Raw genomic sequence first — 25,839 nt, 5'->3', positions numbered from 1 at the left:
AGTAGGCCAATTTTTTTAAATGTAAATAAAATTAAATTAAAAAAATTAAATAAATAAATAAAAAACATTGGAAAACAATAACTGTTGTACATTTTTATACATTTTGTATAATTTCATAGTTTATGCATTATAGTTATAAAAACAAATACATTTAGCCACTCACATAGAAATCTTAAAGGCCTTATCCTTTTCTGACAGTTTTAGGGATTTTTAAAAATCCTAAAAAACCTTATTTGTGCTGCAAATAATAATTTCAAACTCAAAAAGTAAATATTCAGTTCATGCTTTATAAAGCCTTGTCCCAATATTAATAGTCAGTAGTAAGCAGTTTATAAATACAGCTATAAAAAGTTTGTTCTTGGTTTATAAGCACATTTATTAAAAAGGAGAGTAAAGGGTCAGTTATCTTCCTATGAAAAATAAAAAAATAAAAATAAACAAACAACAACACAGATTGATACAGAACTCAGAAATTGTATTGTGGATTTATGATAAAATCAGCCTGTAAATGAATTCATACTCCTCCAAGAAGACACAAGTAGTTCACACCAAACTTTTTTAACATGAAGCTAATATACTGAAGATGTTAAATTGCGAATGGGTTTAGGATACCTTAAATGGTGTGGCCATAGCGATTTATTAAAGTAACAAAAAAAAAAATACAATCGTTATTTTACTATATCTTTAAAATTTTTCATTCCAACTCTTCATAATTTTTTATATACGTAGAAGTCATCATTTGAAGGAAGCACAGTAAGCTTCATAGCTTTATCATTTTCAAGAGCCAGCATAAAATTAAAACTATCATAACTTATAAATCAAGCTTGCAATTCTTACTACCAATAATGGCCACCAGATGGAGCTATAGGAATACTTTTAAATAATTATTGTAAAACAAGTATGATTTAAATCATTTATAGAAATCTTTCAAAGAAAAATAATATGTATTTTATGTATTTTACTGATAAAATGACCCTCACTTAATTAGAATAACAAGCTGAAGTATTGTGAACTGTATATTAAGAATAATTCTTTATAAGCTTTATGGACAGATACGTTTTGAGTGACTCTTGAAGGTTCAGCACCACATCCTCTTTTACCACTGTTTAAAGAATTAATCTTACAGAACAGGTGTGAATGAATTTTGGATAGCTTGAATGGTTTTGTCGTGGTGATTTTTTGAAATAACAGTAAAAAAGGAACCAGTAAATGTCTTTTATTTTTTTAAAGTGCAGCTTCTAAACACTTCAAAAAAATTTACACATAGAAGACCAGTCATTCTGAGGAAATATGCATAGTTGCATGACTATACAACATTATATGGATGATAGAAAATTAAAAAACTATCATACATCTGATGTCACTCTGTCCCTCAGTCACTGTGGTTAATGTGTGTGTGTGTGTGTGTGTGTGTGTGTGTGTTAAGTGAATTAGGTGTGAAACTATCAGGAAACATTTAGTCTCCAGCACCAACATTTTACAGAACTGCCACTTTCCTGGAGTCTCAGAATTACAATGTGTCAGGTTCTGAGAGATCTAAGATTCCCAAAAAATTATTTAATTAGAATACCATGAAGTATTGTGAAATACTATATATTAAGACTTTATATATAGGCTTAATGAACAGATTAGAGTGACTCGTGAAGGACCAGCACCACCTCCTCTTGTCCGATGGTTTGAGGAATATATCTTCCAGAATCCGGGATTAAGATTTAGGAGCTCATTTTTATTCCACCTTCTTTCCTGAAAGTCTGTCTTGCAGAATTGACTAAAAATTAATCTTCACATTAATTCCTAATTCTTTTGCAATTCTTTTGTCAGTTCTTCTTGACCTGTTTTTCTCTTCCAGCTTTCCTGGAGTATTGTATAGCACTCATAAATGATTAAATAAAAAGTAATGGTAGTTATTAAGATTGATATGGTTTGGAATTGGTAAAATGTGCTTGGAAAAAAATCACAATAAAACAATGTTTTAATGTTTAAGTTTGGAATATTAACTGACATGAATGAATGATATATAAATATAGTTCATGTTAACACAATGTTTATAAATGGAATCTTATTGTAAAGTGTTACTAAAGTTTTATATATATATATATATATATATATATATATATATATATATATATATATATATATATATTGTTCTGTGAATGTGATTTTAAAGTCTAGATGATTCGAATTAACCCTTTAACTGCCATATTCTTTAAAACCTCACTGCCAGAGGGATATTGTGAATGCATGTGCCCGCTGGGCACAGTTTACCTGATGCCACCGGGGTGGTGATGGCATTGGTGGCTTGAGCCCGCCATCGCTGCTTGCAGCTATATTTATTAGGGCCCGAGCACCGATGGTGTGAGGACCCTCTTGGAATTGCTCCGTTTATTATTATTATTATTATTATTATTAGGGCTCAAGCCCAAAGGGCGAGAGGCCTATTGTTTTCCTTAGGATTATTTTTTATTATTATTATTATTATTATTATTATTATTATTATTATTATTATTATTATTTTCCAACGTCTCGGGGGCTTTTGGGGCCCTTAACGTGCTTAAAAAGTCTTGAAAATTGGCACACAGATTGGAACCTGCGGCCATTAGGGCCGGGCAGAGACTGATACACGGGCGTGGCACAGGGCCTCTACAGCGCCCCCTGGAATATGGAGGGCCATATATCATACATTCTTGCTCGTAGACGAATGAAACTCGGTACACATATAAATCTCATCAATCCAAACAACTTTTGTATTGCATATCATAGGCTCCGCCCAACAGGAAGTTGGCTATTTAGGGTTTAGTATTCAAATTTTTCGTCAAAGTTGTGGGGGCTTTTGGGGTCCTTAACATACTCAAAAACTCTTGAAAATTTGCGCACACTTTGGAATCTGTGGCCTTTAGGAGCCTGCAGAGGCTGGGACCCGGGCGTGGCACAGGGGCTCTACGGCGCCCCCTGGAACACAGTCATAAATGTTGATGTATAGCTCACACATACTTGCACATATTCATATGAAACTCAGTACACATATAGATCTCATCGTGCCGAACAACTTTCGTATTGCATGTCATAGGCTCCACCCAACAGGAAGTCAGCTATTTAGAGTTATGTAAAAAGCGCATGCTCTGGAATTTGAAATACTTGTCATAGGTTTTTTTCTCGATTGCCGCCAAACTCGGTCAACATGATCTCAAGACACTGGGGATGAAAAATTGCCAGGGGATTTTTGATATCTCGAACGGTTTGCTCGTGGCGAGGCGTTGAAATTATGGCGAGAAATTAGAAACAGGAAGTGTCTAATACCATCCACATACATTTCCTGATTTTAATCAAACTTCATCAGATTATTCGTTGTATGATGTCGATCGCATATATGTGACTATTAGGAGTCAAAGTTATAGCGCCACCAACTGGCAGAAGGAAGTGTGTCATTTTCAAAATGATTTGAATTCAGCATCTTATTATTACTCGATTTGCTTCAAACTTCATCAGAATAATGTTAAAACACAGCTGATATAAATCTGCAAGGGGGATATTGATATCTAAAAAATTGTTGCCGTGGCAACATGTCAAACTGGAATACTTCTCAGGTGATTTTGAGGCAAATAACATACTTAGAATTTCACAAAACTCTGAACACACATCAGTATTTCTGATAGGAACTTAAATTGTGAATGGATTTTGGATAGCTTGAATGGTTTTGCCGTGGTGATTTTTTTAAATGACCTTACAAAGGGAATCATTATTGTATTTTTAAATTGCAGCTTCCAAACACGTCAAAGAATTTTTTCATACAGATGAAAAAGTCATTCTGAGGAAATATGCATAGTTTCACGACTTTACAACACTGTATGGATAACAGAAAATTAAAAAAACTGTCAGACATCTCATCTCACTCTGTCCCTCTGTTTGAGTATATGTGCTTCAGACTTCCATTGTCTGAGAGAAATTGCGCCCCTACAGGTTCAATTCCCGGACTTTTACTTTCACTTTTAAATCGGTTAAAAATACAAACAAATACTTAGATTTAATTCACACTGACAAGCTAAACCAACATATCTGATTATTACCGGTTCAGGGCTCATGGATAAATTATTTCTGGCCAGAGATACGTGAGAAATAGGAGAGATGAATCACCGCTGTGATCACGAGCGTCTGGAGTAAAGAGCTCAGAGAAAACGAATTTATTCCTGTTTTAAAGCTTTTAAAAATAAATTATTACAGCGATATCACACAATCAACCAATTAGAACACACCAAGAGCTAAATTAAGATGTTTTTGAACTGTTTGTGTGAAAATGAAATATTTGCAGCTGCCTATCTGAAATCACCGCCTCCGATCAGCGCGTACAGTGTCCAGCTCAAAACAAACGAATTTATTCTTGTTTAAGAGCTTTTTTAAATAAAATATTACCACAAATGCACACAATAAACCCATTGTAACACAACAAGAGCTAAATGCAGGTGTTTGTGACCTGTTTAAGTGTGCAAGACTATTTGAAAGCGCGACTGGCAGAATAACATATCTCTCGAGCTGCAGGATTCTGGCTTTCGTCGTACGAACGAACACATAACGGACAAGATTATTTCAAAACACATAATAGCTTGGCGACTATAAACGAAAACAGCCACGTGAACATAAACTGGATCTACTGGATTTGAATATTAAAGTGACCACATTTACCACTTGCTTCTGTCTTCAATTTTAATCTATATAAAAAAGGAAACTCATTCGACTTGGCTGCTTTTTTAATGTGTGCGTATTTATTTATTTATCTTTTTATACATTTTGTATAATTTCATAGTTTGTGTATTACAATTATAAAAACAAAAATAAAATTAGCCACTCACATAGAAATAGCTTAGGCCTTAACCTTTTTCTGACAGTTTTAGGGATTTTTAAAAATCCTAAAAAAACCTTATTTGTGCTGCAAATAATAATTTCAAACTCATTTGATACTGACCTATGACATCCTGTGACATTATATTTATTTTAATTTACATAATCTCATGGATGTAACAGTAAATCTGTTCAGCTCACAGATCAATACTAAGCTGTAATACAAGCAGAACTTTCACAAATGCTTATGAGTCATTTAAGGATTTGATAACACTGTAAAATAATGTCTAATTTGTTAACATTAGCAAATTCATTGATAACACTTTATAATAACTGCACTCATTATTAAATAGTCAGTTCATGCTTTATAAAGCCTTGTCCCAATATTAATAGTCAGTAGTAAGCAGTTTATAAATACAGCTATAAATAGCTTGTCCTTGGTTTATAAGCACATTTATTAAAAATGAGAGTAAGTTATCTTCCTATGAAAAATAAAAGATAAAAATAAACAAACAACAACACAGATTGATACAGAACTCAGAAATTTTATTGTGGATTTATGATAAAGCCTGCAAATGAATTCATACTCCTACTCATACTACTCCATACTCCTTTTTCAACATGATGCCAATATACTGAGATGTTAAATTGTGAATGGGTTTAGGATAGCTTAAATGGTGTTGCCATAGAGATTTATTAAAGTAACATAAAAAAATACAATAGTTATTTTACTATATCTTTACAATTTTTCATTCTAAATCTTCATAATTTTTTATATAAGTAGAAGTCCTCATTTGAAGGAAGCACAGTAAGTTTCATAGCTTTATCACTTTCAAGAGCCAGCATAAAATTTAAACTATCATAACTTATAAATCAAGCTTGCAATTCTTAGTACCTATAATGGCCACCAGAGGGAGCTATAGGATTACTTTTAAATAATTATTGTAGAAACGAGTATGATTTAAATCATTTATAGAAATCTTTCAAAAAAAAATGAATTGTATATATTTTACTGATAAAATGACCCTCACTTAATTAGAATAACAAGCTGAAGTATTTTGAACTGTATATTAAGAATAATTCTTTATAGGCTTTATGGACAGATACGTTTTGAGTGACTCTTGAAGGATCAGCACCACATCCTCTTTTACCACTGTTTAAAGAATTAATCTTACAGAATAGGTGTGAATGAATTTTGGATAGCTTGAATGGTTTTGCCGTGATGTTTTTTGAAATAATAGTAAAAAAGGAACCAGTAAATGTCTTTTTATTTTTTTAAAGTGCAGCTTCTAAACACTTTAAAAAAAAAAAAATGTACACATAGAAGACCAGTCATTCAGAGGCATATTTCCTCAGAATGACTGGTCTCATGACCATAGTTTCATGACTATACAACACTATATGGATGATAGAAAATTAAAAAAAAACTATCATACATCTGATGTCACTCAGTCCCACTGTCACTGTGGGTAATGTGTGTGTGTGTGTGTGTTAAGTGAATTAGGTGTGAAACTATCAGGGTGCATTTAGTCTCCAGCGCCAACATTTTACAGAACTGCCACTTTCCTGGAGTCTCCAGAATTACTCGGTGTCGGACTCTGAGAGACTTAAGATTCCAAAAAATGATTTAATTAGAATACCATGAAGTATTGTGAAATACTATATATTAAGTCTTTATATATAGGCTTTATGCACAGATTAGAGTGACTCGTGAAGGACCAGCACCACCTCCTCTTGTTCGATGGTTTGAGGAATATATCTTCCAGAATCCAGGATTAAGATTTAGGAGCTCATTTTTATTCCACCTCCTTTCCTGAAAAGTCTGTCTTGCAGAATTGACTAAAAATTAATCTTCACATTAATTACTAATTATTTTGCAATTCTTTTTGTCAGTTCTTCTTGACCTGCTTTTTTCTTCTTCTTTTCTGACCTCATGACCCAGTCAGTATTTTTTGTACAATGGTCAAGTCTTAACTTATCCATTTCTGTATTGCATTTGTGTTTGATATTTCTCATGGGTATTTCATAATTTTCGACCTTACAGTTTGAGTTAAAAGTCTATTTTAGCGCATTTCATCTGTAAAAGAAAACATGCCTAATAATTCTGCACACATGAATATAAGGAGTTTTTCTCTTCCAGCTTTCCTGGACTATTGTATAGCACTCATAAATGATTAAATAAAAAATAATGGTAGTTATTAAGATTTATATGGTTTGGAATTGGTAAAATGTACTTGGAAAAAAATCACAATAAAACAATGTTTTCATGTTTAAGTTTGGAATATTAACTGACATGAATGAATGCTATATAAATATTGTTCATGTTAACATAATGTTTATAAATGAAATCTTATTGTACAGTGTTACTAATATATATATTGTTCTGTGAATGTGATTTTAAAGTCTAGATGATTCGGATTAACCCTTTAACTGCAGTATCCTTTAAAACCTCACTGCCAGAGGATATTGTGAATGCATGTGCCCGCTGGGCACAGTTTACCTGATGCCACCGGGGTGGCGATGGCATTGGTGGCTTGAGCCCGCCATCGCTGCTTGCAGCTATATTTATTATTATTATTCTTCTTCTCCAAAATGAATCGCATTTTTGAGGGCCTAAACATGCTCGAAAAGTCATGAAACTTTGCACACACCTCAGAACTGGCGAAAATTTACGTCTGATATGGGTTTCAGAAGTGGGTGTGGCAAAATGGCTCAACAGCGCCACCTATACACGTTCAACGGTGTGCGCCTCGAGCTACGTTTCATGTACATGTATGAAAATCGGTATACACATGTAACTCTCCAATACCTACAAAAAAGTCTCTTGGAGCAAAATCCGAAACCCAACAGGAAGTCGGTTATTACTAATATTATGAGCAAATTTTGTGTCATTTTTGTCATTTCCATGCGTTGTATTTTAACGAACTCCTCCTAGAGATTCATTCAGATCAACACCAAATTTGGTATGCCTAATCTGAAGGCCTTTGCGATGTTAAATTGCGAAGCTTTTGAGTTTTCGTTAATGGGCGTGTCCGTGGTGGCCTGGCGAATTTCGATGATTCGCCATGAAACAGGAAGTTGCTATAACTCAGACATACAATGACCAATCTGCCCCAAACTTCACATGTTTGATGAGACTCCTGACCTGAACAGATTGACATGCCCATATTCAGTTATAGTCATAGCGCCACCTATTGGCAACAGGAAGTGACATATTTTACACTGCGATGAACTACTCCTAGAAATTTTATGACATCAATGTATTTTTTGTGGTCAGTCTAATCTAAAGGCCTGTGCGATGTTAAGTTGTGAAGATCTTGAGTTTTCGTTAAAAGGCGTGTCCATGGCGCTGTCACGAAGTTCGATGTCTCGCCATGGGAATAAAAGATGTTATAACTCAGGCATAAAATGTCCGATCTTCCCCAAACTTCACATGTGTGATAAGAGTCCTGGCCTGAACACATCTGAAGGCCAAAATTCCATCAGGTGTGGCAAAATGGCTCGATAGCGCCACCTATACACTTTCAACAGAGTGCGCCTCGAGCTATGTTTCACGTACATGTACAAAAATCGGTATACACATGTAACACACCAATACCTACAAAAAAGTCTCTTGGTACGAAATCCGAATCTCAACAGGAAGTCGGTTATTTAGAATTTTCTCTGCAAAACTGGCGTTGTTTTTGCCATTTTCAGGGGTTGTACTTTAACGAACTCCTCCTAGAGATTTATTCAGATCAACACCAAACCTGGTCAGTGTAATCTTAAGCCCTTTGCGATGTTAAATTGCGAAGATCTTTAGATTTCGTTAAAGGGCGTGTCCATGGTGGCCTGACAAATTTCGATGTTTCGCCATGAAAAAGGAAGTTGCTGTAACTCAGACATACAATGTCCAATCTGCCCCAAACTTCACATGTTAGATAAAACTTCTGCCCTTAACAGTTTTACATGCCCACATTCAGTTATAGTCATAGCGCCACCTATTGGCAACAGGAAGTGACATGTTTTACGCTGCGACAAACTACTCCTATTATTTTTTTGAGATTAACATATATTTTGTGGTCAGTCTAATCTAAATGCCTGTGCAATGTTAACTTTTGGAGATCTTGAGTTTTTGTTAAAGGGCGTTTCCATGGCGCCATGACAAAATTTGATGTCTTGCCACAGCAAGAGAAGTTGTTGTAACTCAAGTATAAAATGTTCAGTCTTCCCCAAACTTCACATGTTTGATAAGAGTCCTGGCCTGAACACATCTGAAGGCCAATATTCCATTATAATGATAGCACCACCTGCTGGCAACGGTAAGATTGGCACATATATGGGATATACTTTGATATATTCCACTTATATTTAAGACATTAAATGCATATTTCTCAACGTTCACCTTTTTACTAAAGCCACACGATGGCGGTGAGCCCGGGTGCGAGGGCCCGTTCATCGCTGCTTGCAGCTTTAATTATTATTCTTCTTCTTCTTCTTCTTCTTCTTCTCCCGAATGAATCGCATTTTTGAGGGCTTTAACATGCTCAAAAAGTCATGAAACTTTGCACACGCGTCAAACCTGGTGAAAATTTTCGTCTGATATAGGATTCAGAAGAGGGTGTGGCAAAATGGCTCGACAGCGCCACCTATACCAAGAAAATCAACAGCCTTCCAGCTATGTTTCACGTACATGCACGAAAATTGGCACACATATGTAACACACCAATACCTACAAAAAAGACTCTTGGAGCGAAATTCTAAACCCAACAGGAAGTCGGTTATTTTTAATATTATGAGCATATTTTGTGTAATTTTGGTCATTTCCATGTGTTGTATTTTAACGAACTCCTCCTAGAGAGTTCTTCAAATCAACACCAAATTTGGTATGCCTAATCTAAAGGCCTTTGCGATGTTAAATTGCGAAGATCTTGAGTTTTCGTTGAAGGGCGTGTCCGTGGCGGCCTGGCGAATTTCGATGATTCGCCATGAAAAATGAAGTTGCTATAACTCACACATACAATGTCCAATCTGCCCCAAACTTCACATGTTTGATGAGACTCCGAACCTGAACAGATTGACATGCCCATATTCAGTTATAGTCATAGCGCCACCTATTGGCAACAGGAAGTGACATATTTTACGCTGCGACGAACTACTCCTAGAAATTTTATGACATCAATGTTTTTTTTGTGGTCAGTCTAATCTAAAGGCCTGTGCGATGTTCAATTGTGAAGATCTTGAGTTTTCGTTAAAAGGCTTGTTCATGGCGCCGCGACGAAGTTCGATGTCTCGCCATGGGAATAAAAGATGTTATAACTCAGGCATAAAATGTCCGATCTTCCCCAAACTTCACATGTGTGATAAGAGTCCTGGCCTGAACAGATCTGCAGGCCAATATTCCAGCGGGTGTGGCAGAATGGCTCTATAGCGCCACCTATACACATTCAACGGAGTGCGCCTCGAGCTATGTTTCACGTACATGTACAAAAATTGGTACACACATGTAACACACCAATACCTACAAAAAAGTCTCTTGGTACGAAATCCGGATCCCAACAGGAAGTCGGTTATTTTGAATTTTCCATACAAAATTGGTGTTGTTCTTGCCATTTTTTAGGGGTTGTACTTTAACGAACTCCTCCTAGAGATTTATTCAGATCAACACCAAACTTGGTCAGTGTAATCTAAAGCCATTTGCGATGTTAAATTGCGAAGGACTTGAGGTTTCGTTAAAGGGCGTGTCCATGGCGGCCTGACAAATTTCGATGTTTCGCCATGAAAAAGGAAGTTGCTGTAACTCAGACATACAATGTCCAATCTGCCCCAAACTTCACATGTTGGATGAGACTCTTGACCTGAACAGATCTACATGCCCATATTCAGTTATAGTCATAGCGCCACCTATTGGCAACAGGAAGTGACATATTTTACACTGCGACAAACTACTCCTAGAGATTTTATGACATCAATGTATTTTTTGTGGTCAGTCTAATCTGAAGGACTGTGCAATGTTAGCTTGTGGAGATCTTGAGTTTTTGTTAAAGGGCGTGTCCATGGCGCCATGACGAAGTTCGATGTCTCGCCATGGGAATAAAAGATGTTATAACTCAGGCATAAAATGTCCGATCTTGCCCAAACTTCACATGTGTGATAAGGGTCCTGGCTTGAACACATCTGAAGGCCATTATTCCATTATAACGATAGCGCCACCTGCTGGCAACAGGAAGATTGGCACACATATGGAATAAACTTTGATATATTGCACTTATATTTATGAGTTTAAATGCATATTTCTCAACGTTCACCTTTTTACTAAAGCCACACGATGGCGGTGAGCCCGGGTGCGAGGGCCCGTTCATCGCTGCTTGCAGCTTTAATTATATTTATATTTATATTTATATTTATATTTTGCTTAAAAAACATGAAGCCCATTTTTCAGAATTTTAAGATTTTCTCTGCAACATAAAACATCTTCATGACTATTAAGCACAAGCTATGACAATTTCTATTCTATTGTATTCTATTATATTCTATATTCTTTTGTAAAACCAATGGAAAACAAATTTTCTTTAGCAGGCAGTTTCAGTTTGATATTCTATTCTGTTCTATTATTTTCTGTTCTGCTGTGTTCTTAAGTAATTCCAATGGAAATATTTGTTATAAGATGCAGTTTTTTAGCAGGCAGTTTTGGTGTTTAATTTCATATTGTTTGCAAATCTTTAGTGAATTATTCAATGTTTCATATGCATGACAGATTTACATGCTTAGGCAATATATATTCTATTCTATTCTATTCTATTCTATTCTATTCTATACTTCTTTAGTAAATCAGTGGGAAATGAATTTTCTTTAGTAGGCAGATTTGCTATTCTATTCTATTCTATTCTATTCTATTCTATTCTATTCTATTCTTTCACTTTGTACTTTGTACTTTTGTAAATCCAGTGGGAGGAATTGCAATAAGATGATTTTTCTTTAGTAGACATTTTTGTGTTTGATTTCTTATTCTATTCTATTTTATTCTATTCTATTCTATTCTATTCCACTGTTGTCTTTAGTAAATCCAATGGGAAAAGTTGTTATATGATACATTTTCTTTAATATGCAGTTTCAGTGTTTTATATTCGGTTTTATTCTACTCTACTCTACTCTACTCTACTGTGTTCTTTAATAAATCCAATGGGAAAAGTTGTTGTAATATGCATTTTTCTTAGTAGGTTTTATTGTTTGAATTCATAATGTTTGTTAATCTTTATGGAAGAATTCAACTATTCTATTCTATTCTATTCTATTCTGTTCTATTCTATTCTATTCTATTCTATTCTATTCTATTCCTCCATTGGATTCATTGTGTCCTTTAGTAAAGTAAATGGGAAAAGTTATTGGAAGATCCATTTTCTTTAGTATGCAGTTTTAGTTTGGATTTGAATTGAACTGAATTGAATTGAATTGAATTGGACAATACTTACTATCAGCGAGGGTCATTTTGTGATTGGAGATTACCAGTATGTTACCAGTCATCTGGTATTTACTTGCAAACATTTTAGATTGCATTTAGTGCTGGCCGAGTGGTAATTTTGGTCTCCAGCAATGATCCCTTGTGTTTCTCTGTCGGTGATGAACACCGTTCACCCCTTCCCAACCCCCTCCACTCCATCCCCCCTCCTCTCCGCTGCTTCTGCAGCATCCAGTGAATGAGAGGCAGCAGCAACCCTCTGCATGTGCTCACATCAGGGGTACAGCCAACCTGAGTCGAGTGCTGCTCTCAGGGACGCCCCGTTGAGAGACAACCGAGCAAGTGAATGAAGACGGACTGGTAGTTTGACTTTAAATTTGTAGGCTGTCTCCTTTTATCCTTGTGATAGAACCCTAATTAAATCGAGTGTGTTGGGATATCGCAGAAGGGCATTCAGGATACAAGGTACGGACCAGGATGGCCCATTTGAACTGGTGCTTGGCAGCTCTTCTCAATTGGGCGAAGTTCCTCTTCTTTTGCTTCTTTCCACTCAAACTGTCCAAGACAGGGAAGGTAAGCCTGCATCCTCCTCAAGTGCTGTTACATGAGCCATTGGTTGTCATGTTTATCATTTTAGACTAGCTGGTGCATTTCCATGTTCGTTCTTCACCGGATGACACACTGTAATCCATAATGTCTATCACTTAGAGGACGTACCAGTTTTTACAGCAGCAACACTTTGCTTGAGTGGATGACCTTTAATATCTAGAGGTTGTGGTACGTTTGAAATATTGCAGGTTGTAAAATTTCATCTTGAGGTGGCTGGGCGCTTTCACAGCCACTTCATTGATTATCATAACAATGAGCTGCTAGTGTGCATGACTGTATTGTTTCTATTTTGACATTTAGCTTGTAAAGCTCTGTAAAACTAGGAAGTCCTGCCACAAAGGCCTAATTTTTTTGTTTTCGGTTTGCATTCACTTAAATGAATGTGTCTGGATAAATATCCCATCGAATACTGTGAGTGTGAGATGATCTTTCCAAACTGTACTATAAGTTGATTTTGGTGGTAAATGGATTCGATCTGGATTGAAGTGGAAATTTGTGTGTAGTTCGTAGGTGTAGTTTCATCTCTCTTTTAAAACGTTTGAAGTCTCACATCTTATAACAGGCTGTGTTACCACAAGAAAGTGTTACTGTAATGGATAACTTGGCATTCAGATGCAATAATATTTCAGAAATAAACAATTAAATGAATATGTACAGTATTAATACTTGGAATGGTATACACACATATCACTTCAGTATAAATGTGGTTTCTCTTTCGCAGATGATTAGTCAAATGCATGTAAAAATGCTTACTTTATCAGATATCTTCATATTTTCACTCTTCTGTATCTCTTGCACTTTTAATTTATTGTTTCAGATTTACTGTTAATAAAATATTGTTAATAAAACCAAAACCTTTATCAAAAGGTATACATTTTTGTTTTTGTTTGGGGTCAGTAAGAATTTTTGTTTTTAAAAAAATATGATAATAAATACTTTTATTCAGCAAGGACGCATTAAATTGATCAAAAATTACAGTGAGACATTTACTATGTTGTTAATGATTTCTATTTCAAATAAGTGCTGTTCTATTTATATTTTCTGTTTTTGAGGTAAGAATCTGCAAAAAGAAAAAATTTCTCAGTATTTATAGAAATACTAAGCATCAGAACTGTTTTCTATAAATTACATTTTAAAATAAGTAAAAAAAAGTTATTTTAAATGCAGTCTTGAGCATAAGGCGGTTCTTTCAAAAATATATAAAAAATGATATTTCCATTTAAAGTGCAGTGGTGTTGCATGAAGAAACAGCATCTAAAGAAACACTCGATTATGTCACTCACCATAGGGTAATAGGTGCGAGCACAATTCATGAACTATAAAATGTGTATCTTGAATCCAATAATAAAGATGCAGTCTATTAAATGGACAATGAATATTCCATCAGTCAATGCATGTGGACTTTGCATAAATATAAAATGTAAATCACTAATTTCATTGTGTTGTTAAAGTGATATGAGACATTTCTTAAGCACAAAGTGTATGTTTCAGACAGTATTAATCTTCTTTTACAATTGTATCTTTCGTCTTCAAGTGTTGGCGAAAGTGTCCCGACTCTGGCAGGAATGCCGTCTGCTGGATGACGATCAATGCATGTCAAACGATCACTCAGCATGTGTAAAGAGCAGTCGATATCTGCAGCGAACAGACCATTGTACCGTTTCCACATTGGCTTGGGGCCACCATACAACCAAACGCTTATCATGGCTCCCTGCAGAACCTCTCACAATGATGGGTTTGGGTACAGTTCTGGATTTGGTGATCGCTCCTCATAGTCTGCACTCAGCTTTGATATTATGAGACCAGGCTGCTTGGAGGAAGGCCAGAAACATCTTTGTGCTTCTATCTGCAGGTCTGGCCACAAATCAAGCGTCTACAGAGACACCAGACATGTGTAGAGGCAAAAGAGACACGGACAAAAGGGTCCGATGTGTTTACGAGTGTTCATACAACAGCGGCGGATATTAGCAGCCATTGTGATCACAAGGACGTGGTGAACACTGTCATTAGACTTGTAACATAGGCACTTGTAACATCTGATCCAGTTTGCAGATTATTCTAGTGGAAAATCCTTCTGGATTTTTTATGACTGTATGTTTTTGCAAATTTCTTTGGTGACACTAGTGGCAGACACAGCTTCAATTAAGAACATACTGTGATTTCTCCTTATACACACATACTGATGAAAAAGTACCATTTGGCAACTAAGAAACAAAGTCAGTATGTCCTGCCTGAAGAGAGACGATGGACATAATGGGATCTTAGCAGGCCTTTCTCTTTCACCCTGAAATCAATTATAGGATATTGGCATTTTGATAGCACTCCTGGCTGTTTTTCTTCTTGCATTTATCATTGGGCAAGATGAAGCACTTCTCCTCTCATTTACCTAATGTCTTTACTGCTCGTAAATTAAAAGCCACTCACACACTTGGCAGAGGGAGACGAGGTCATCTGAGATGGACGTTGTGTCCTTAACACTGTTTTTGAGTGCATCCTTTTTTAAATGCACGCTGTCCATGAAAATAAAAGTAGAGTTTTTAGAGTTGCATAGTTTTATTTTACCATGGTCTGTTTGGATTGGCTGGCAGGTATGAAGTAAAAGCGTTTAATGCACAGGTAATTCCAGATCAGTTTAATCACCGTTCTATAATAATGCACTGCTTTTTATGAACAAACTCACACACACATCACTCACACACAGAGATCGGAGATTGAGGAGCACAGAAACTTGTCAACACTGCCTCATGATTTTTATTAATACAATTTTTATTAAAATGATTTTTATTAATAAAAAATATTGTCAGTTCTGATTTGCTACATTATATTTGTCAGCAATTAATAATTGTATTATTATTAGGTTTATTAGCAATATATACATACATGCGCTATATATACATATATATATATATATATATATATATATATATATATATATATATATATATATATATATATATATATATATATATATATATATATATATATATATTTTTTTTTTAATATATATATATATTACTTTGTTAAAATTAACTTTTAATAAGTGTTACTATTTAAAACATTTTGTATTTTTTTATATTTTCGATAAGTTTTAAATACACACACAAAATAAAATTGTATATAAATTATTCATATTAAATATATTATATAAAATCTAAATATATTTGTATTAAATATTTATGTATATATAATTATGATTATGACCATTGTTTATATACATTTTATCTGCATTTCAAATATATTAATGCTTTATATATACATGTTTTTTATATAATGATAAGCAAAATAAAACATATTTGATATTTTATGACAGATGCAGGCTATTGACGTAAGTACATAGGCGTCTCACAAGGTCTTTGAATGGAGCAGATGTTACAGCTTAATCTGAACATGTTTGGTTTTGTTTTCCAATTCTTTAAATTATTGTCCTGAGAAATGTGAGAATATTACGTTACACATTTACTTACAATGTCGAAGGAAGGAGCTCATCAGGGTGGTGTGAGTAATCTTATTAAGTCATGGAGCACTTTTCATTAACAATAGCAGTTTGTTATGTATTGGATATCATGTAATTATGTGAGTATGGAGTTCCCACAGTTGCTGTGGATGAGATAACATAACATGCCCATGAGCCTCTGACGAGAAGCTGCTGAGGCGCTGCTTCCTTTGAAAGCATATAAACAAACATGTTACATAAAAGTTTGACAGGCAGAGAAGCTCACTGATATGACGCCCACAATGTACTGATTACAGAACTGTCTGGATATCCTGCGTTTTCAAGCAAGATAAGTTTGATAAGCGTAGGGTTTGATAGTTTGCTTTGGCTCTCGAAGCGGTGGTGTGTAATAGGTCAGAATGACATCAAACCACAGAAGGATCCAGAGCCTCGTGTTTTTACTGATAGTCATTGTGTTCTGCTAGGAGTGTGTGTGTGTGTGTGTGTGTGTGTGTGTGTGTGCTACTCCTTTTAGAAAGACCACTCAGGAAAACGTGCTGTTACACGTGAAGTTAGAGTGGGTGTGTCTTTATTTGTTTTCCATGAATAGAAGAGAGGAGCAGATGCTGTGTGTGTTTGCTGGGGTTATAAAGTAATACTCAAGTAATATTAAACAAGTGATGTCACTTCATTTCAAAACACACTAATTGAAAACAAGTCCTCTTTTCTATATGCTTTTATTTACTCTTACACACGTAATTGTGTTAAAAAAATATTTTATTTCAGCTATTTGCCAAGTCAGGGGGCGATAGTTATAAAGCTGATATATATTTATTATTATTATTAATATTTAAGAAATTTGAAATCATTTGACAATGGATTAAACAATAAATGTGTAAAAGAAACATACTTTAGATAACAGTATTTTTCCAAATTAATAAATATTTAATACAATTATAATATATATTAAAAAAAGTAAACACTGTAACCAACAGGACACTCCGTATTCTGGGAAGTTTTTGTGCATTGGGAATCATATTTTTTAATTAAAGCCAGGGTAACCCTCATTTTACATTTGACAGTGGGCAAATGCATAAAGCACAGCAAAATTTGAAATCACGAGTTCACAGTTTAAAGCGTTCAATTCACACGAACCGACCGTCACACAGAGAACACGTGATCATGCTGGTTAAAAATGCACACTTCACAAGATCACTTCACAAGAGTTTGCAAGATTTGTGAAATTAAAGGTTCATTAGTCATTCAAAGATTTGTTTAAATGATATAAATGCTTATTTGCTTAATGCTGACGGCACACGAGAAAGTATTATAATGTTTGCCTTTATATTAATAATAGGCCTAATATAAAATAAATAATTTTAATACTTTTGAAAAAGTCAGCACCGTCAAAATAAAAGTCCCGCCTCGAACACATCGGCCAAGCAGAAAACTTATCGGCCGATGCCGATATTTGAAAAATGCAAAATATCGGCCGATATATCGGCCTTGGTGATATATTGCTCAACCACTAGTAAATACTATATATACAAAGCAATTATATAAATAACAAAACACAACAGAAGTACTACAATTTCAGCTAAAATGTAAGTTAAAACTGAAAATATAAAAAGTATAGGTAATAGATTATTTTATTGACAAAACATTTAAGGATAGAAAAAAAATTATAATAATTAATAGTTTTTCCAAAAAGTTGCTTTAAATTATTATTTTAATTATTAGAATTTTTTTTTTTTACATGTTGGTTTCACTTTTTAGCGTAGAATATTTGGAATCTTTGAAATTTTAATGTAGAAAGACCAAAATAGTATTTTCTTGTTTTCACCGACAACAGTTTAACTGTAAGCAACTAAATTCTAAAAAAAGCCACGCATTCAAGTTGTCTGATACATAGCCTGCTCTGTATTTCCACATGAATCCATGTTTCTTCATCACTCTCACATCTAAATATATATACGGTATCTACCACAGTAGCAAAATCTCTACTGGACGTCACTTTTCTTCCACCAGGCCCTGCTCTCCTCCTTTCCTGCCCTCCCATACTTCCTTCCTCTGCTCCTTTCATCCTGATCCCTGTCCTCTAGCTATAAAGCAATCGCTCCATCTCAGTCAGGACGGTCCCCAGCCTGTACTCGACCCCGTTTGACACAGACTATCCGCTCAGAGAGAAAGCTTTATTTCCATAATGGAGGCAATAAGAATAATGCCTGTGTTTTATCTGAAAGGAAGGAGGACTGCGCTGAAGGTCGAAGCCATGTTAATGGATTTGATAATGCCGTGTGTTTTTCAGACTCCTCCTCCAGTGCTGCTGCTCAGATCATCTTCAGGCTCTGATGCTCGTGTCTGTCTGCAATGATTCAGTCTGTCTTTTGGTGTGACAGTTGACACTTTTGTTTTAGTTTAAGGGCATTTTCACACTAGAGTGCCATAGAACTTCAGAGTTTAGTACGTCTGAACTGGTTTTGCACTTATGACAAAAGTGGTAAAATTTTATTGGATATGTTGGGCTGGAATGAAGTGTGACATTGCTCGAGATTTTTGTCTGCTGTTTTTCTTTAAATAAATTAATTTATGCAGCAATGTGATTAAAAACAGCAAAGACTTCAGAATGTGATTGGATTGTAATCTGTAAGGAGAAAAAAAAATCATTTTGACTTTACTCAATAAATAGATTATCATATGAGGTTGTTTTTTTGAAAGACATCTATTATGTTCACCTAGGCTGCATTTGATCAGAAATGCGGTAAAAAAACAGTACTATTGTGAAATACAGTATTATTGCCATTTCAAGTAGCCTAACTTTCTTCATCATCATCATCATCATCATCATCATCTTCTTTAAAATCTTTTTTATTCCTTTGATGGCAAAGCTGAATTTCCAGTCTTCAGTGTCACATGATCCTTCAGAAATCATTCCAATATACAGATTTTCTGTGATTCTGCAGCATTTATTTGAAATTGAAACCTTTTGTAACATCATAAACTTCTTTGCTGTCACTTTGGATCAATTTAAATGAACCATGCTGAATAAAAGTATACAATTGTATTAATTAACCAGAGTTAAGAAATGTCTGTACTGATGTAATATGTGAACTATTAAAAGGTGCATTGTTTTATACTATTTTTTCTATCCATTTTAACAGAAAATTCCATTAAAACATCCCTCAACTTAAACAAAAAAAGGGGGGCAAAAGCTTGTTTCATAATACAGTATGTTGGACAGTAAATAGCTAAGGTAGGACTGATCATCAGCAATGCTTCCAGAGTTCAGAAAATGTTACTCTCAACCCTATTCAATCTAACAGAGCCTGTTCTTCCTCAGTTCTGATTGTGGTCAGTAGGAGTCACTCTGGCTGCTCTTGTTCTCTCAGGTTATTGGTCTGTATCACAGAAATGTACAGGAGCCGTTCATTCTTCTGCACTCAAAGCATAGGTTACTGTAATCACATCTCCAGAGCGTTTCCTCTCCGCAGCTCTTATCTGACTGTGCAAAGCAGTAAAGTTGCATGTTGATTGTGCTAATCTGTGTCTTTGTGTTGTGACCTCCTCTTCCCCTCTCTGGTTTACAGCACATCACATGCAAACACACAGCCCGAAGATACAGCGTCACCGGTTTTGTCCTTTTTTGTCTGAATTGAAGTTTGCAATAACAATTGTAAAGATGTGTTATTCAGTTCAGAGAAAATAAAGTTGACCTGCCTCTGTGGGAGACAGTAAACGTACCACACTGGCATTTTCATGTGTTGTGTGAAGAATGGTTCTTGCTTTTCACCAGCTACGAGGCATTTGAGCAGCTTATTTTAAGTCGGTGATCCAACACCTCGATCCAGGTCTCCTTTACAATTTTACCTTGTGAAACTGCGAATGTGCCTTGTAAACTAGGACTTTGTCTGGTCATACAAGCTTTAAGCTGTTCATCTGGAGATACTGTATCTGTGCAGATACCTGTGGACTGTTATGAGAAGCTCGGGTTACTCAGTTGTGTTCTCATATTTCCTTTGCAGTGTGATCTATTACAGTAAAGACCGTTTGCCATTTTCATTGTTTTCCTGCTCCCAGACAGAGAGGATGTTGTTTGCTTGCTGTAATGTTGGGGTCCTGGAGGGCCGTGGTTTCATACTGTACGCTCTTTTGAGTTTATTTTGGTTATAGACTGTACTTATTTGGTTCTGGCTTGAAAATAAACAACCTAATTTTATCCAGGCACCAGATGCCGCCATATATATATATATATATATATATATATATATATATATATATATATATATATATATGCAATTGTTTTAAACAGTAAAACAGCATGATTTCAACAGTTTTTCATGTGCATTGCAGATTTATTTTTTGGGGGTTATTAATCAACTCACAATTTGACTAAAATTAAGTTACATTATGAGTAATATTAAGAGACAACATTAGAATGATTTCTGATGACACTAAATGGTAAAATGATGCTGAAAATGCAGCTTTGCATCACTGGAATAAATTATAAAAAATGTTAATTTATTCACATAGGAAAAAAAGTTATTCTAAATGGTAATAATATGTCACTATATTACTGTTTTTATTATATTTTGTAATAATAAAATACAGCCTTGTTGAGCATGAGAGACTTCTTTTAAAAACATGAAAAGTTATTATTCCAAACATTTGACCTCTAGTATATTGTTAGGGAATTATTACAAATTTATTGTGAATATTCATGACATCATCAGCCTTAGATAAGTGACTCTGCCCTTTCATTCACTTCATCAGTTCCTTCCATCTGTGAAGAAAAGCCCAGCTCTTCAGATCGTCTCTTTTCTGCCCGTTTTGACCCCAATCTCCTCTAATGCGCTGCATCTGAGGCCGGATATTATTCCCTATATTGTATTGCTTCTCATCTGATTTGTGTTCTCGAAATAGAGCTGAGTGAAAGCGCATCGCGGCCGTTCTGCGCGTGTATATTTAGCCGGTCTATTGACCAGAGCGGATCTCATAAAGGGATTGATCTGCTTGAAGAATAAAAATGGAGGCTTTTACAGCCTCAGGCTCCGAGGTGCTGTTGGGAACCGGATGTGATTTCACGGTGACAAACTTAATCAAACTAATCCCACACTTATTTCGGTTTTATCATTTGGCCTGCACATCTCTCAGGTAATTGTGCATGAATTTTTCATTCTCTTTCGTCAGCCTTTGCAAACCTTTACTATACAACTACATTTTTGACTATTAGCATAAATTCTGGTCCACTTTGCTGTTTATTCTCATTAAGCAATGCACTTGGACAAGAAAAGAACAATGCAGTTTTGCTGTTATGTTACATTTAGGGATGGGAAGATAATTTAATTAATCCCTACCACAATACTGGTGTGGATAGTTGTTCCACTAGAATCAGTAGTTTAGTGTAACGTGTGTACATTTCTACAAATATGAAGTTTATTACACAGACGCAGTCTCAAAACCAATAGCAAAGAGCAATTTACTAGCAATTAGTCAACCTTTGTGACCAACTGATTTATCCAACAACAACATGACCAGTGTATTAGTGTTTGTTACCTTATTTTTGTTTACAGAATATGTGTGTTTTGTGTATGTTTTGTATATAATATATGTATATATATATATATATATATATATATATATATATAAATACACAAACATACAGTATATATTTTGAAAATATTTACTTGTATTTACATGTCTGTGTTTATATTAATATAATTTATATAATAAATAAGTATATTTAATATATAAACATATTTTTCTGAAACGTATACATGCATGTGTATTTATATACACATAATAAATATACTCCGTATACACACACATTATGTAAACAAAAACTTTATTTTGGATGTGATTAATCATTTGACGACACTAACTACTACTATTACTAATTATTACTATTATAACAACAACAATATCTATTATTATTTTTAAGATTATTATTATTATTATTATTATTATTATTATTACATTTTAGTTTTGCAACATGTAACATTATTATTATTATTATTATTATTATTATTTCTTTACCTTTAATCTTATCTTAAAAAATAAATAGATAAATAAATAAAAAACTTTTCCATGCAAACCTAGTTCTGTCAGTGGATTTCTAGTCTACTTGCATCTGAGTGCCAAAGCAAAGCTCTTTGATTATATTTCAGATATTTATTGATTTATCCATTTATTTTGATCTTTCCCAAAAGCCCTCATCAATCTGTAAATGTGACATTGTTTGCTTGTAGATGTTAGAGATTGAAAAGAGTTAACTCTACCTTTGTTCACTTCCTCATGAGAGTTTCTGCAGCTGAGATTTACCATCCTAGACACTTACCTTGTTTACAGGCAATTTCGTTCAGCCTGACTGTCTGAATTAGCTCGTCTGTGGCTAATGCATCCCCCAATTACAAATGTGTCCACCGTGTGCCATGATGGACAGGGTGAATGTCTGTGAAAGCAAACAGCGCTGACCCCAGGAGAGGTTTCATCTCATCAGTGTGATGAAGAGGAAATGCCAAGGGATTACAGACATCATCCAGAGACAGAGAGACACCCACAGTGAGACCACCTTCCCCTCCGGCAGGCCAGTGAAGGTTTGATGTGCCTCTGTAATGAAGCTCTCAGCTCTGCTCTGTTTGGTTGGGTTGCTGTGTATTTGATGTCTGCGTCACAGCCCCAGAAAAGCAGTAGCTCGCAGCTTTGCTGATATCTGGGGCAGAGGCATGTAGCCGTGGCATTATAGCAGATTTGCAGACCCAGAGGAAAATTTCATTGCTCTGAGGCTGCTCTCTTTCCAGGCTTGTGGATTACTCAATCATTAGTCACTTAAGAATCGATTCTGTTTCTATTCAAATTCACAGGAGACCTAGAAACACAATCGAGACTGTAGTTGACCTGCAGTGTAAGTGTAGAGCTAGAACCTTAATTTGTAGACTATATCTCAGATCATAGCTTGAATAATCTGATCCGAAATGATTAAGTTCATATTGAATTATTGATTGTAGATTGTCTATAGTCTATCTGGGCAAATCTGAGCATTGTTTGAAGCATCGATGAGCTCAGAGGAGACGTGTGAAATTACTGCAAATCTAAAAAGCTAACGTCTTAATTTGCTTTCAATTTAATCTTTTTTTGCTTGTGGAAACCAATCGAGATTTTAAAGCAGTTTCTTTCTTTGCTGTATTTGGATCAGTGTAGTTGCTCAGAGGTTGCTTTTCTATAACTAAAGAGACTGAATGGAGTTTGCAATGATGTTTAAGGATTTAAGAACTCCTTTGGGACCATATCATTATGAGACAATAGACACAAATGAGACAATTTTTGACATGCATTAAGAGCTTTGTGTAATGTGGTTAGTCTGTGAAGAATCTGATTAAATGTTTGAGTTAAAGTTTGCAATCAAGAGAAACCGATCCCAACATTATCTTGTCAATTCTTTCTGAAACTCTGTAGGAAACATCTGCAGATCAAGAGTTCAATTCCACTTTCGTGTTTTTCTTTTTTTTTTTTTTTTGTATAGAAGAAATGATTCATTAAATTGATTAATCAAATCTCAGACTTTTGTATCTTAACAAATTACAGCACAGTTTGAGACACTGTGGAGATGTTGTCAAATTTGACAAAACCTGTTTTTTTTTTTTCCTCAGGAGACACATCTGAGATATGATAGACTTAATCGCAGTCTTGTTTGGAGAAAATGTTGATATTAAAGCAGTTATTTGTGGGTTTCCTAGGTGCCTAGAGGAACGTTGTGTGAGACAATTGGTCGGAGTTAATGGAGTTGTCAATGAAGTATCAACTTTACGTTTTTTTTTTTTTTTTTTTTTCACCTTAACCACATTTTTGGCATCCAGTAAGAAATTAGAGTTGTCAAATTAATGTGGATGGTCTGATGTAAAATGTTGAGTTCTGTTTTCATGCACCGTTCATTTGAATTTGGAAGAGTTGTTGAGAAAGATTCAAATACAATTCATATTCCAATATCCAGGCTTTTGAATTCTTTGCAAATCAGTGCACAGTTTGAGACATTGTTGACATTGATTTGATCTAACCTTCTAGAGGAGATACATTGCAAAAAGGGATTGCTGAAAAAATATAAAACAAACATTCAAATCCATTTATTCATGCAACATTTCATCTGTCATACCCCCAAAAAACATTTTCATGCTCAGAGATTGCTCATTCATACCTATAATTTGCCTTTGGATGAGATGAGATAAAGTTCATATATATTTGTAATCTGCAATTATGAGAAGCCATTGATTATATTAAATAATCCTAATTAGATTTTTCATTCATGGCAGCACAGTCAAACATTTTACTGTCAGATCTTTTGAATTTGTCGACAGTGCTGGAGTTCATATTCAAATCTCAATCGGGTTGAGATCTCTTCTCTTATCTAAAACTCTATGTGACGTGACATTACCCAGCCCTTTTCTCAGGAGACAAAATCTGAGACGCAGGTGACTTAATTAGAAGAAACAATTCCCATGATTCTTTCCTGTAGATATATTTAACTGCAGGAGAAGCGAGAGGAGTTCGAGATGAGAACGAGCGAGCGCGCTTTGAGAAAATCTGCTCGTGGGGGAGGTTCGAGAGGAAAGCAGGGGGTGGAAGATGTGAATGAAAGTAAGACGAAGAGAGACATGGATAGAGGAGGGGCTAGAGCCGACAAGGAGAGCAGTGGGGAGAAATAAAGAGGCTCTCAGTCACCTCCCCCTCTGTCCTGTGGAGCTGAGCTACATGACCCCAAAAAGAGAGAGAGAGAGAGGGAGACGGAGAGAGGGAGGGCGCCTGGAATAAGAGAGTGGTGAGGAGGACAGCAGCGGCAGTAGATGCAGCTCTCCTCAGCATGTCATGGATCTGTGGAGCGTTGTGGGACCAGTGTGTGGAATAGATATGTGTCCTGTGCGGGATCCAGTGGAGAGGAAGCCATCAGCTTGATCTCGTGATGCCCTCCGTGTCTCTCAACTTGCCAGCCGCGCTGGCCGGCCGCGCACGCACCTGGGTCTGCCTGTCCTGCATGTTCTGGGTGAGCTGGGGGTCAGTCCACTTGACTGGGATGGGTGGGATTGGGGGAGAGAGTGCATATTCTTGGATAATTCCATGAATTAGATCAGTGCTGGTTGTTTCATTGTGCACATCCCGTTTGAACTGTTTCTTATGTTTGCGTGCAGAAGGATGTATTTTCTGCATCTTAGATGAAGTTGCTACTTAGATGCAACCTCATTGAGAACTCTAAGTCTGTTGAGTTAAAAAAAAAAAAACAGCAACCTCTGAGCTTCTTATGGGCCTCAAGGATAGAAATATATATATATATATTCTAGACAAAGACAGCATTAAATGGAGAATGTTACGTCTTGAATTTTCAGTAATCAACTTGACTCTCAAAGTGAAGATAAAAATGAATATTAAATATCAGTCACACAAAGCTGTCATACAGCTTCAGAAGACATATACTGCATGCACTATAGATCAGAAGTGCTGTGGACTACTTTGATTAAAGAACCCAGTGAAGTAGGTTTGC

At 35.3% G+C, this 25,839-nt stretch overlaps 1 protein-coding gene across 12 annotated transcripts in view; it reads left to right on the top strand.

Moving 5' to 3' along the window:
- Positions 1-25,839, top strand: part of LOC127964594 (tensin-1) — a 282,126-nt gene that overhangs the window by 82,565 nt on the left and 173,722 nt on the right. Inside the window, exon 1 of one of the 12 annotated variants that reach the window (XM_052564838.1) lies at positions 24,983-25,344. The exons of 9 other annotated variants lie outside the window; for them this stretch is intronic. In XM_052564838.1, coding sequence (XP_052420798.1) covers positions 25,264-25,344 — 81 coding nt within the window. In that variant the 5' untranslated portion in view covers positions 24,983-25,263. Of the gene's footprint in view, positions 1-24,982; positions 25,345-25,839 lie in introns of those variants that run through there. 2 more of the 12 variants (XM_052564843.1, XM_052564848.1) reach the window with 2 other exon arrangements.

Source organism: Carassius gibelio, chromosome B9, assembly GCF_023724105.1.
Source record: "Carassius gibelio isolate Cgi1373 ecotype wild population from Czech Republic chromosome B9, carGib1.2-hapl.c, whole genome shotgun sequence".
Taxonomy (NCBI): Eukaryota; Metazoa; Chordata; class Actinopteri; order Cypriniformes; family Cyprinidae; genus Carassius; species Carassius gibelio.
This window is presented reverse-complemented; position numbering and strand designations above follow the sequence as displayed.